This window comes from Lutjanus erythropterus, chromosome 15, assembly GCF_056507025.1.
Source record: "Lutjanus erythropterus isolate fLutEry1 chromosome 15, fLutEry1.hap2, whole genome shotgun sequence".
Classification (NCBI taxonomy): domain Eukaryota; kingdom Metazoa; phylum Chordata; class Actinopteri; order Lutjaniformes; family Lutjanidae; genus Lutjanus; species Lutjanus erythropterus.
Genome location: NC_139331.1, coordinates 9792948 through 9807555, shown reverse-complemented (window position 1 = coordinate 9807555; position 14608 = coordinate 9792948). Strand labels below are relative to the sequence as shown.

Below are 14608 nucleotides of genomic sequence, written 5' to 3'. Positions count from 1 at the left end.
GTCACAATTTTCATTCTGAATCGAAATTAGCTTTCAGTTTCAATAATCAACATCAAAAGCAGAATCAGCAGTTGTCCCTGTAGACATCAGTATCAAATTGAGACTGTTTCATAACCAGTTACAAACTCTTTGTCATAGCTTTAACTACCCCTTATAGCATGAACTTTTCTGTGCTGACACAGAGAGACGTTCACTTCACACAGCAAACCCTCCAGTCCCAGTCACATAGCAGGGTTCAGGTTACCCACAAGGCCATCTTTCCTAAAGGGTGGCTGGCTAATTGAATCGAATTGCGACCTTAAAATCGAAAGTCGGATTGAATCGTGGGTTTAGACAATCCTAGCAAACAAATAAATCATAAATGAGCAAAGTTGTTCAGGTGAGTTGAAAAGTATAATTGCATATTAAAAGCTGCACTAGAGAATAAGACTGAAACTTAAGTTTTATGAAATTAAATTTTTAAATTAATTTTACATGCTGTAAAAGCACCTTTTAGATTAGCTGTAGGTTTTTTTCTGTTTCTGTTCTGGTTTGTCTTTTGTTTTTTCTAGGTGCCCTGTAAGGTTTTATTTCCACTTGGCTTAATGTTACAACCACCAACTGCTGAAGGGCAGAACAGTATGAAGCCAGTGGCAGGATGTGAATTGCACTCGTAGATGTGTTTACTTCTCACAAACTGGAACCCATTCATAAGAAATGTGCTCCTGTGCTAGGGTCAGAAACTCCACAGGGTACCTTAAATCGAGGATGTGTGTGAGAAACAGATCTCACAGATTAAAAAAAAAAAAATCTTTTTTGTTCATTTTGATGCTCTGTCCCTGCTGTGGGCTGTTGGTTTATAACACAAACACACAGCTGCTGGATATGAAAGTACTACTGGCTGTACCACTGAAACTTCTCTCCACATTAAAAGGCAAATATTAGATCTTGTAGTGATACAAAATGCTAAATAACACTCACCACTCTACAAGTCATTAGGTTTGAGTTTGCTGAGAGGATGACTTCTCTCTACAGGGGTTGTTTCAGACACTCAGACATTAGAGAAGCCAATTTAAACATGGTGCTCACTGTGGTGCTTCAAATGCATGGAGTTTGCTTTAATTATAAAGCACAAATAGCTGTGAGACTGCTGCATGGTTGGACAGACACATTTTTTGAAGCAAGGGGAATGTTTAAATAGAGGTTAAAGGAGGACAGTGGAGGAATTTCTGTCAGTTTTTGTCGCTGAGAACAACTTGTGGTTCGACCCAAGTATGATGGAAGGGCAGGTCAGTGAGCAAGAGCGACTAGTTGACTGGCAGGGTAGTAAAAAGCTACATTTAGGAGGATTTTTTTTTATTTCAATAAATGGACTTGGTAATTCTTTTTTCAGAGGACTTCTTGCAAAGGCCAGTATGAAGGGAAATGTCTTTTGTCTCTTTTTTAAGCAGTTTACAGTTCCCCCTTAGCACATTCTTCACAAAAATACCCCTTTATATGGTATTCTATACGTGATATTCCCCTTTGATTTAACCCACGTCAGCTAATGGTAAATACTATGGGAAAGAGGAAAGTCAAAGTTTCCACACTTTCAGTCCAGGCCATATAGATAAGTGGTTGTGAAAGAGGAACCGAGCAGACCAGAAAATTCCCTGCGTCGTTTTTCCTTCCCTGTCTGGTATTAAGAGTGAAGGCTGAAGACAGGAAAGTGTCACGTAACAGAGCAGTGTATGATTCTGTGAAGCTCAGTAGATGTGAAGGTTTGATTTCCAGTGGACCAAAACAGAATTTGCACGTCATGGTACTGATAATATCGTTTAGCCAAAGTGTTTAAAATATGGAACAGCATGAACGAGATGTATCTATGGTGATGCAGGTTTACCCAACATGCATTCAGCCTGCATTATTTATATCAGTGTTATACATTTATTTGTAGTTTTTGTTATACTGTATAACCATGACATTTTAGTTAGGCCTGCACAGCATTGCATTACAGAAGTACCACATGAAATTATGTTTCAGGTCTTTGTCTGCGTGCTCTCATGCTTGGTCACTCCTGCATTCAGGAGGAAAGACCTGCACAGGTCACTCTTGATCTTATTTTTATTTGTCTGGTCATTATGGTTGACTGATATGTGTTTTATGACTGCTGATGCTAATTATTACAGACATTTCAATGCCACGGCTCGCCTCCCCACGCACAAATGTTCCACCAAAAGAAGTTCCCCTCTGACATTATTTTGTAGCCGCATCACTGCATCTTAGCTTAACACAGCCTGAGATGATTGTGATTGGTTTAAAGAGATGCAAGCAAGCCAGAGCATTTTTTCACCCCCTATAGCAGAATGATCACATGTGGAGCCAGACCTTTCTCAGTCTACTGTCATTTAGCTTGAGAAAAACGTTAACATTTAGAAAGAACGATGCTGACTGAGGAAATTTAGACAAATGTTTAAAGCAGGATGACTGAAAGTTGTAGTACAGGGCTCCAAACTAAATATTCACCTTTCCAAAACTCACAAGGGGCAGCACTAACATTATTACTCAGTCACACTGACAAGGCTGCCTGCAGATGTGTCTGCAGATATTTTTGTTTATTGGCCTTGTGAGTGCAAGCCTCTGTGATGCAGATTACCTCAAAATGCCAGATAATCTGCCTGATTAATCTGCCTATCACTAGTTAATAGCATTAAATTATCCCCATACCATCTCCTGACCTGTGTTTGACTCTGTTTCATTCTGTCATGAGCCTTGAACAGCGTGTGAGCATTTCTGAGGTGTATTTTATGCATTTATCAACCTCTCTGAAACGTAAAGCCTTGGTTAGCCTTGTCTGTCACACTGTAGAAACCCTGTCTTAGAAGCATTTATTTTATTGCAGCAGACATTTTGACTCCATTTCATTCTGGCTTACTATCATGGCATACTTGCTTACTTAATGGAAGTGAGCCATTGTTAATGTTATTAGTTACACCTATACCTCTTCTTGCTATGTTGAGTGAAAAGGTATACAGCGAAAAAGGCCTGTGTAAGGTCATTGCAAAGAAACCATGACCACGTTCAGCCTTTACTTCAGTTAGCCAGTATTGTTATAATGGTAACAAACTACATACTGAATGTCACATTTCCTCAAGTTAATTATCAGGAGATGAGGATTTTTGTACATGCACAGCTTTACCGTGTTTTTATCATGTTATTATATGTCACGCTCCACTTTTCTTCTTTTACTGTACAGATCTCTGAGGATTGGTTATATTTTTAGCTTGTTTGGAGCTGTTTGTTTGTTTCATTTCCGCCTTGGCTTCTTGAGATGCGAGAAATTGTGGAAAAAGCAGCTAGAGCTGGTTTGTTTACCTCGGGGGGGAATAAAGCACACACTTAGCTGCTGGTTAAGTTAACTGTCACAGGATATTATGGAGGCGTGAATTTGGCAAGTTTTACTTGTTTAGAAGTCTGGTCATATTTTTTGTGTATCAGGTTTCTCTCTTCCCTGCTGAGTCTTTGTTTTTTGTCTATGGTTTGCACTTTTGTACCTCTCTGTGCTAGAGACACTGTTATTCATATTTATGAAGCTCGGAGACAAGTGAGAGTGAAAATAGTTCATTCATTTTGTTCCCTCCTGTCATCCATGGTGTTGGGTTGATATATGTCACGATATTGCCACCTTTGTGTTTTTCTGGAGTTGCCTCTCAGTGGAAAAGTTAATTTTTATATTGTCTAGTCTTTACTAGATCTAGAGACAGATGTCACACATGTTTTGTTCAAGTCTAAACAAGCGTCGCTGAATCATTGCTCTCTCTGTGAACAGTAGCCTAAGCATACCAGAGTGCAATGCAGCTACATTTTGAGTGACATCACCGCAATCATAGACACTCCCCAGTGTTCACAAACTAGTTGGCTCGCTAGCAATGTTAATATGCACACACACACACACACACATACTTAGGACTGAAAGCCATAAATTTGTTCTCTGGAGGTTGTTAAAAGCAGTCCTAGTGTTGTGTAGGAAATGACAAATTAATAATATCCAAGACTGTTACAGTATGTGAGATATTTTCCTTTAGGCGTCTCTTCAAAGCTTGAAAATGAGGCTGTTCTCTTTTTTCCTCTGACACACTTTCTTCAGCGAATGAAAATGCCCTGAATAAAAAAGCATGTAAAACCAAGAATTGTATTAGCTTTCATAGGAACTTTATTGTCACATGGTCCGTGGTCTCTCAGTAAAAGAAACAGACCCTCTTGTAGATGTGGCTGAGACTTCGCTTCTGATAGAACTGGCTGTCACTTTTAGTGATTAAATAATACCTGAGGATAGCCTAACGTGAATTTGGCTGCAGATAACTCTAGACTGTTGAGGAACTTGTTGTAGCTGCAGGTCAGGGTTTGTCTTCTGCAGGCAGCACATGTATCAACATGACACCATTACAGGCCCACTTTAATCCCTGTTAGTGAAATGTGAACGCGAATCAGCACTGCCCCCTTCTGGTGCAGCCTTGTACATAAACACCAGATTGAATGGTGACTGCATAAAATTAATAATTGGACACGTTTTAAGGTTTATGATCTCTTTCTGTAGGTGCCGTATGCAGACTGTTTTTATCCTGATTGTCACTTCTGTCTGAATTTATGAGCGGTGCAAGATGAGGAATGAATACCATGATTGAAAATAGTGGACAGCCTGCTGGAGGCTGTGCAAAGACATGCAGTGTGATTATCATGTGCACGCTGCAGCACAGTGTCTCTTTTGTTGTTAATTCACACTATGACTTCTAAAAGTACAGAGAAGTTGGATCTGAGTGTGTGAAAAGAGAAAAGCCTGAGCCATTCTAGTTTCCTCACGCAGTATGAATCTGTAGCTTCATGTCCTTAATAGACTGTAAAAGTAGACTTAATGTCTTTAAAAATAATCTGTTGTTGAGAGTGCATCTGCATTGTCTTTTTATATCAAAATGACCTTCAAATAACAACTTTGTATGTAATGTTTGTTTAAATGTTTTTAACTCAGCTAGGTTAAACCATTCCCATTTGTATCCGCATGATATACTGTGACGTTTCCCCTCCTTTTACCGTAATCGAGGCCTCACATTATGCTACTGTAAGTTTAAGCCCTGCTGTGATTACAGAGTTTGTGACCACCCTCCATGGCTGAGGAGGTAGACTTTTCCCTGGAAATTGCTACCTACCCGCTGCCTCTTGCCTCCAATAAAACCTTTATAGAGTGTAACTGCCATTTAGGACTACATCCCAGTGTTTGGCCACGTTTAGAGAGGCCCGACTCCAAAAGAGCGCAGAAACTGGTTCAGAATACGTTGTGTTTTGTCCAACGCAGGTGGGAGGAAATTCAGCTTTTTCAGCATTTTTACTGCCCATGAAACACACAGATACATCCACATGTCCCCAGTGTGAATTCTTCTTTTCTTCTAATGATACTGCTGCATGTGTGTGGATGTTAATACACAAATACTAAAGCTGCAATGATTAACTTATTAGCTGATAGAAAGAAAAATAACTGCCAGCTATTTTGATAATCGATTAATTGTTTTGGTAATTTTTCAAGCAAAAATGTCATTTGATGGTTTCTGCTTCTTAAATGTACAGATTTGCTGTTTTTCTTTGTCATTTAGGAATTACTGACTATTGTTGGGCAATAAAAGCAAGTTGAAGAGTTGCTTTGGCCTCAAGAGCATTGTTGACTTTTTTTTTTAATTTTTAAAGACTAAAATAGGCACATTAATCAATAAGGAAAATAACCCTCTGTTGATTGGCAGAACATAAGCAGTTATATCAATTTTTCTGTATTTTTTATGCCTAAAAGTCTAAAGTTTTCAGCTTCTCAAATGTGCATATTTTGTGGTTCTTTCTTCAGGTTTGAACTGTTGGTTGGACAAAACGACATTTGAAGATGTCAGCGTGTGCTCTGAGAACTTGTGCAAAACTGTCAATATATTCTGACCATTTATAGACTGAACAAGTAATTGATTTGTTAGTTTCAGTAGTTAGAGTTTTTTTGCTTTTGTAAAGAAAAAAATCCTACTGTAACCACTTTGACTTGCATCTAAAAAAATTACTAGACTTGCTGCACATAACAAGTCCCCTATACTTGCTCCAGTTTTTAGGCTGGGTCGCTACTGAATTCTGTATCAGTAAATCAGTCTCAGGGGAAATGCAGTCATTTGCATCTAAACCACAACACAAAATTAAAGTGAAAGCATCAACTGTCAGAGACTTCTACCTGAAATTCCCCCCAAATACCAAACAGTCCTGCAGCATCGTGGCTGAAATGAGAAATGCATATTTTTTATTTTTTCCTTCTGTGTGGCTTTGCAATGATTCAGGTATCTAATTATGGACTATAGTGAAGCAAATAGAGCAAATGGTTGATATGAATCAAATGTGCTTTCAGTGTCCTTTAAATGACTGTGAATGTCTCTACTATGTTAAGTACTTCACATTTAAAGCATCTTGTGTAAAAATATGTGTATTCATGCCTGTCCTTATGTGTTTTTCACTGCTGTATTTTGACCATCAGGTTTGCTGGAATGGGTAACCTGCTAAAAGTCCTAACAAGGGAAATAGAGAACTATCCACACTTTTTCCTGGACTTTGAAAGTAAGTCTGGCACCGGAGTGGAACAAAGGGAGAAAAGATGGATGGAAAAGGAGGTGTGGGGAGGGGCGGGGGGGCGAAGGTGTAACCAGCTCAGCTGTTTCCTATCTGTCAGCAGGTCTGTGCTCCTCTCCTGATGACGAAGCCCTGAAGGAGTCTGCTTTATGCTCCTCTTCTTTTTCTCCTTCGCTTTTGCCCTTCTTCTCCTTTCACTCGGTCATGGCCCCCTGCTCTTTCAGTTCTGATCTGCCTAATGATGACTATTTAACATCACACATACTTCTCTTCCTTTCTCTTTCTCTCTCTTGCAGAAACCAAATGGGGAATCTTTTAAAAGTGCTCACTTGCACAGAGCTTGAACAGGGGCCAAACTTTTTCCTTGACTTTGAAAGTGAGCACAGCTTATGCCTGCCGTCCATCTGCTAGGAACCCTCTCCCCCACTTTACATCCCTAACTCATTTTTCCTTTAACGTCTCTTTAGCTCCTCTGCATGGTCAGGGGTCAGCCTATTCAACCATTGTATTGTCAAACTTTCAATTTATTAGAATTCATGATTGATTTCAGTATGGTTTTAAAATCTTTTCACTCCATGCCAAGCTGAAGAAGAATGGAGCTGACCCATGACCTTTGCTGTCTGCTTTTTTCCCACTTGTCTGCATGCTTGTCCCCTGTACATGCACTTCTAATGACACATTTGATGCATATGTGGCATAATATGATTTCTAACACATTATTATATTACAGTCCCTTGTTTCTCTTCCTGCATAATGCTGTTACCTGTAGTTATCATTTTACTACATAATCCACTGGTTTAATATATGAATGCTGTTCAAGGCATATTACTGATTATTTGATGCGGAGTTCAGTGAAGTACTTATTGATATGATAGTCAGTGTATTACCTACAGTAGATGCTGATCAGCAAGGAAACAGTTTGGAGAAGCAGGAAGGAGTACCAGCATGGAAGCTAAGCATTCAGCTGCTGTGGACAGGGTCAGCCACAAATGTATTTTAGAAACTTAAAAAAAAGTCCACCCAAAAAAATCCATATCAGTGCAAGTGTATGCTGCGTTTAGAACATTTTCACCACGTTACTGAGCCACCAGACAGCCTCATCTGATGGAAAACCATTGTTATATAACACCAGAAAAGGCTGCCTAACAATAGTAGTGGTGGAAATACATGCACATTTACAATGATTGACTTTTTTAGATGGTCCTTTTTTAAGTGTCTAAAATGTTTTGCTGCTGACCTTGTCTACAGCAGTACAGTGTTTAGCTTCCATGCCAGCACTCCTCTCTGCTTCTCCAAACTGGGGGTGTGACAATCACAATCTACTGTAGGTAATACACACACGCACACAACCCCATTTCAAATAATCCAAACTGTCCCTTGAAGATAGAAAACCTTCCATCACTGCAGTAAAATATTAAATCAGTAACATTACTGCTTTGCTTTCTAATGTCCTCATAAAATAGACAAATTGGCTCATTTTTAACACAGCAAATAAATCTGCTTTGGCATTTTTCTAAGGGCTACTCCAGAAAAAAAAGAGCATAATACGCCTCCGCTGTGGCATTTTATTTCAACCAGACTCACAATGTAGCCAACCTCAGGCTTTGTTTATTCAGCAAAGAGGAAATGATGGGAGTGGAAAGGGTTTTGAAATGCAAAACAGACCCCAGACACAGAGTTTTTAATGTCACTGATGCTCTATATTTAGAACTGTTCTTCTCTCTGTGGTCATGATTGCCAGAGCCAAAGAATCTTTAGTTTCCTGCAGAAGCTTTAGGATCAGCTTTTGTATTTTAGATGTCTTACATGAGCTCCCTCTGTATTAACATATGATATATGGGTTCTGCAGAACAATACAAATAATTGATGTCCTTATTGAGACCATGCAGAAAATAAAACAAAACAGCTGACTTGTCTGTAGGTTGCAGGCATGGCAGTAGAATCCTGTTTATTTAATTTACAGACATTACAAAAAAATCTAGTTAATTCAATCCCTCTAATGCAGATAAATACCATAAATATTGTGGTCCAGACTTTTCAGACTTTTTTGCACATGTGTCATTAACCAGGTTCTACTGTAGCTCCATGTCGGTCCAAGATCTGGTTCCAGCATGCTTTTGATTAGACTCTCCTGCAGAAACACTTAAGCATATTTCACTGCAGTAGAACACTCAGCTGTGCATAACTGCATGCTATATCTTTTCCAGTCAACCTCCAAATATTGCTGCCTTGAAATGCACTCACTATTTAGATTTGTATAAATTTTGTGCTAACAGAAACTTGACCTCTTTAAGCTTAAAGGGACACTTCAGATTATTTGAAGTGGGGCTGTATGAAGTAAGAGATAAGATAAGATAAGATATTCCTTTATTAGTCCCACAGTGGGGAAATTTTCAGTGTTACAGCAGCAAAGTGTATAGCAAAAATAGTAAAATCAACAGCAAAAAGAGACAATAAATAGCAGCAAGCAATATAAACAGGGAAATATAACTGGGAAAATATATAACATAGGAAATGGTAACAGCAAATATACATTATTTACAAATTTACACCATGGCACAGGGGGATTATGGATATTGCACACTGAGTTAGGAATTTTGGTACAGATATTGCACACTGGATGATAATACACCTGGTTGGAGTATTGATATTGCACATAGGAACACACAGTTGAAGTACATTATAGTGCAGTCAGTTATCCATGGTCAGTGTATTACCACCAGAAGAAATCTGTAACAGTTTAAGTGTATGCTTAACAATATTTACACTGCTTTTCTGATATGAAAACCAAATATCGGTCTCTCCAAACCAACCAGATTCCATAGGCAAAATCAGTAATTTTACCTCATAGAACACAGCAGTTGCTGATCTACCACTGTCTTGATCTGTTTGTTTGTCTGTGGTGTTGTGCTGCTTTAGAGAATCCGAACTAAACACTACCAACAAACTAACTCATTGAGGTAGCCATAAGCTACCAGCGTCCATATTCTGCAAAGTAGAATTACTGATTTTGTCAAAGGAGTTGATTTGCTCTTTAGAGAGTGATGTAATGAGCGAGATAACTTCAGTTTCCTGACTGAAAAAGCCGTGTGACAGCAATGTAAAACAGTGACAATAGCATACACTTAAACTGATATTGGTGTTTTTTTCGTAAGAGGCTAAAAAAACATTTCAAAAGCCGAACTCTCCCTTTAAAGCAGGGTGCAGTAAATACCCCCAGCTCCAGTGTATTCTATAAAGAGGTTAAGATGCATTATGGATACTTGAGAATGTGTGTGGAGCCATTCAGTCTACAGCAAAGTGCTTTCATTGTTTTATAGACATCTCCAGTCTCTTCAGTGCATCTCAGCATTTGATTTGCTTTTCAAATTAAAGGCTTCACTGTGGATGGCAGCAAATTTTGGTGGCTGACTGTTGATGGACTAGTACGTGGATGTGCTAAGAGCTAAAAACGTTTACTGAAGTGACAATATTGCTTCTAGCTTTGACTCAGACACAGTTCATTCATTGTGCTGAATGCTTTTGTACTCTTCTAAAAGGAGTTCTACATAAAAACTTTGAGTTACTATTTACTGACAAAAACACTCAGCACACATGCCCACATTCCCCCAGTGAGTAAAAACACTGTCATTATTTAATTAATAAAGCCCTTTCACATCAAGGACAATGTAGAGAAAGAAAAGAAAACTAAATTTATATGAAGTTAAATGTGATGAATTCACAAATTGCTTGCAAATTGGTTCTTGATGTGAAAAGACAACAATTATGTGTTCTGAAATGTTTTTGTTTTGACATTGACTGCTGCAGTAGATTACTAGTAGCTAACTCTTGCGTGTGTGTGTGTGTGTGTGTGGGTGTGTGTGTGTGTGTGTGTGTGTGTGTGTGTGTGTGTGTGTGTGTGTGTGTGTGTGTGTGTGTGTGTGTGTGTGTGTGTGTGTCAGATGCACAGCCAACAGAAGGAGAGCGTGATGTGTGGAACCAGGTGAATGCAGTCCTCCAGGACTCTGAGAGCATCCTGTCTGGCCTGCAGGCATACAAAGGAGCCGGCCAGGAGATCAGAGATGTGAGACATACACACACACACACACGTCGCAATGGTGCTTGATGACTATAATCATAAAGGTTTTAATCTCGGGTGTTTTTGTCTCATGTGTTCTGCTATTTCTTTTTTTTTCCCAGGCAATTCAAAACCCCAACGACTTCATGCAGCAGGAGCGAGCCTGGAACTCAGTCTGCCCGCTGGTCATCAAACTCAAGAAGTTTTACAGTTTTTCTCTCAGACTAGGTATGCTCACAGTGTAGGACAAAATGTCTTGTCTCAGCTTACTTCCAGTGACGGACATATTTTGTTTCCTATTTGAAGAGGTCACATCATGAGCCATGTTTCCTTCAGTGAATTTTTCTATACATTTTGGAGTACCTCATCAGTCAGATGGAAACGGCAAAATTGAGAAAAAAAAAACTGACTCTATTTCAGGAAAATAGTTTTTATACTGGCTTGAGGTAGTTTTTACTTTTGTCAAAAAAGAGTGAATGCACTTAGCGGTAGATGGAAACACTTTTTCCAAATAAGTTCTGACATAGCGAACGTTTAACGTGACATGACTAATAAGCTTTTTCCGCTCCGACAGTCTCCTCATTGCTTCCATGATTCTATAATACATTCAGATCTGATGTTACCTTTCTCAGATTAATACAAACTGAACCAAACAGAAATGGCATGTTTCCATTCTGTTTTCTACTTTGTTTTTCCACTGTTTGAAGTTCGACTGATGCTCCTGAATTATGATGTCTTGTTGCACACTCTTCTTCTGCAGTGATTTCATGGTTTAACAACTGGAGAATTGACACCACCTTCTGCTTATATAAATAATCCAACTAGGGTTGCAATTAACAATTATTTTCATCATCCTTTTTAATTAATATGTTGATCATTTTCTCAATTAATCAGTTAGTTGTTTGGTCAGGAAAATGGTGAAAAATGTGACAAAAAAAGGTGACATCCTAAAATGTATACAATACCACCAACCTGTGCTTACTTCTACGTAAGCAATATGCTGACGTTACTCAAACTATGTTTTTAATCTGAAACCAACTGCAAAGTCAATATAAAGTTGTGACAATTTCAATTTACCTCTTCAGTGAACATGCTTCTTCTCTTTTCTCAATTTTTTTCCCCTTCGGGAGGGTTGGAAAGTTTCCACTTGAAGTTTCCGAAGAACAAAACTGTCGGCTCAGCTGTTTCCAGCAATTGAGGATATTTTAAATAATAAGTTATAATGAAACACGTATAAAGTGACATTATGAAAGTCTGTGGAACCTGGGAGACTCATGTCATCTTCTTCTTTTCTTTCAAAATGTGCATGTCCAAAAAAAATTATGAAGTGGAACTGAAAGAGGTTTTTAAGATGTAGCAGGGACTTGACACAGCTGCTAACCTCCTGTCTGTGTGTGTGTGTGTGTGTGTGTCCGTGTGTGTGTATGTCTGCAGAGGAGGCTCTGCAGAGTTTGTTGGAGTGCCTGACGTGTCCGCCCTTTACGCCCACTCAACACCTGGAGAGGGAACAGGCCCTGGCCAAACAGTTTGCTGAGATCCTCCACTTCACTCTGCGCTTTGATGAGCTGAAGGTCTGCTTCACACACTACACTGCTAAACTTACCAGCACACACAATCTCACACACATACACTTGTTTAAAATAATATTTAGTTTATTTAGAAGTGGTGGCTGAATGTATTTTAGTCCAAGCTGTGACTGTTGTCTTGTTTTCCTTCAGATGAGAATTCCTGCCATCCAGAACGATTTCAGCTACTACAGAAGAACCATCAATCGAAACCGGATAAACAACATGAACGTGAGTTCTTACATCAGTTCAGATATACATTAGCTGGCACTGGGGTGGCAGCCATTTTTTTTTCTGGAGTGCTCATGTCCATATATGTATATCTCACAGCAGTCTTTGACATTTCTTCATTTAAGATCTTTCTCAGTCTGAAGGAAGAAACAATCTTTGAACAACAAAAAATGATGTTTTTATTGTGTTTTGATGTGTTTTTTATGTCACATCAGAGTCCAGAAATGGGACAAACTGATGATGGAGTACTGTAGTAGTATTACACAATAGTATTTAAAGCAGTGTTTGGATGCAGCATCTCTACAACAAGATATGAGGGAGATGAACCCCATGACGCTGACACCTCTTGTTTATCTGTGTTTTTTTTTTTCTGCACATACAGTTGGAGATAGAGAACGAAGTCAACAACGAGATGGCCAACAGGATGTCTCTGTTCTACGCTGAAGCCACACCCATGCTCAAAACGCTCAGCAACGCAACCACAAACTTTGTGACAGAGGTGAGAGCACTTCCACTAACTGTCAGCTGTCATTACCAAGTCTTGGATGAGAAAGCTAAATTCCAACAGCAGATCAAAAGCCCTTTCACACATGCAGTTGATCCCTGAAATGTTCAGGAAGTCTTCCTGCGTGGGGTCATGTGTGAACTGGAGCAGGGATCGATATTCAGGGAAATCTGTACCTCAAATTTATGACCTCAAGGCTTAGTAACATTTCAGCGACAACGTCACTACGGCTGTGTTATGAATGAAAGCAGTAACCTTGCAGTGACAAACATGTAGCAGGTTAGGACTCTCTGAAATAAGACACTTTCACGTGGAGCAATCACAGAATCTCTTTCTCCCCCCACGCTCTCACTCCCCTTCTGTACTGGAGGAGCCTAACTTGATTTATTCAAAACAGTTCAATGTATTCATAAGTGTGTTTCTCCTCTTAATACAGAATTAAGTGACAGTTCAGACTCGGAGGACAGAAAGAGATGCATAGAAATACATGTATTATACTTTAAGATGACATATTATCTGTCACTCACTACTGAAGGTACAGAAACCAGTGAAAACTAATATTTAAATGAATAATAGTTCAACATAAACTGAAAGGTTAGGCCAGTAATTTACTGGAAAAAAGGCTTATATTTCAAAATGATTCACATTTTGTTGCACTGTTACTCGCATGTTTTTTTGGTGCTTGTTTTGTGTCGTAACTTTAAATTAATAAAGACATTGTTTTATGTGTTTTCCGTAGAATAAGACTCTTCCACTGGAGAACACAACGGACTGTCTCAGCACCATGGCCAGCGTCTGTAAAGTCATGCTGGAGACACCGTGAGTCGTCATGCTTTCACACACACCCTCATGTTCTCGCAGGTCCTTAATAGATTTTAAATTCAAAGTGAATCCTTGGAGGTTTTTGAAATGAAACAATCTACATAATCTACACACAGCATTTATTATTCCTGAATTCTCGCAGCAGTACTTCACTTCCTGTAATAGAGCTTTGGGTTCATATAGCAGCTGTTTAATTATTTTACCATTATGTTCTGCTTGATATATTTTAAGCAATAAATGAAACAGTAAATGAGAGTTATTAACACAATAACTCCTTGAGACAGAGTGAAAACACCCATGTGTTCATCCAACTGCACACCAACAAATAATGTAGTTTCTGCTTCGTGTCACCTTCAGTATTCATCATGGCATAATTCGTTCCTTCTCTAATCCTCTTCCTTTCTCTGGTTTTGTATTTAGGGAATATTCGAGTCGTTTCAGCAGCGAGGACACGCTCTTGTTTTGCATGAGGGTCATGGTCGGGGTCATCATTCTTTATGACCACGTCCACCCCAACGGCGCCTTCAACAAGTCCTCCAAGATAGACGTAAGAGACACACACACACACACACACATCTGCACATGATTTAAGATGCATTAATAATGTAACAGCAGCACTGTGGATCTGTTTGTGATGCAGCTCTTGTGTTGCTGACTCTGTTGATTTCTCCTCAGATGAAAGGCTGCATAAAAGTCCTGAAGGACCAGCCGGCAGACAACGTAGAAGGCCTCCTGAACGCCCTCAAGTAGGTTACATTCATACAGCTTTGGATTGTGAAGGAGTGTTTCTGTGGTGGTTTGCCACAACAGAACTCTGAACTCACTCAT

The 14608-nt window shown here is 39.2% G+C and overlaps 1 protein-coding gene across 2 annotated transcripts in view; it reads left to right on the top strand.

Annotated features, from left to right (window-relative positions):
• fam49a (family with sequence similarity 49 member A) overlaps positions 1–14608 on the top strand; it is a 41622-nt gene that overhangs the window by 25550 nt on the left and 1464 nt on the right. The window contains exons 3-11 of one of the 2 annotated variants that reach the window (XM_084737326.1): positions 6897–6976; positions 10542–10663; positions 10780–10885; positions 12092–12228; positions 12376–12453; positions 12836–12952; positions 13698–13777; positions 14201–14327; positions 14456–14526. In XM_084737326.1, the coding sequence (XP_084593452.1) occupies positions 6904–6976; positions 10542–10663; positions 10780–10885; positions 12092–12228; positions 12376–12453; positions 12836–12952; positions 13698–13777; positions 14201–14327; positions 14456–14526 (911 nt within the window). In that variant the 5' untranslated portion in view covers positions 6897–6903. Of the gene's footprint in view, positions 1–6508; positions 6589–6896; positions 6977–10541; positions 10664–10779; positions 10886–12091; positions 12229–12375; positions 12454–12835; positions 12953–13697; positions 13778–14200; positions 14328–14455; positions 14527–14608 lie in introns of both variants that reach the window. The other variant, XM_084737327.1, reaches the window with a different exon arrangement.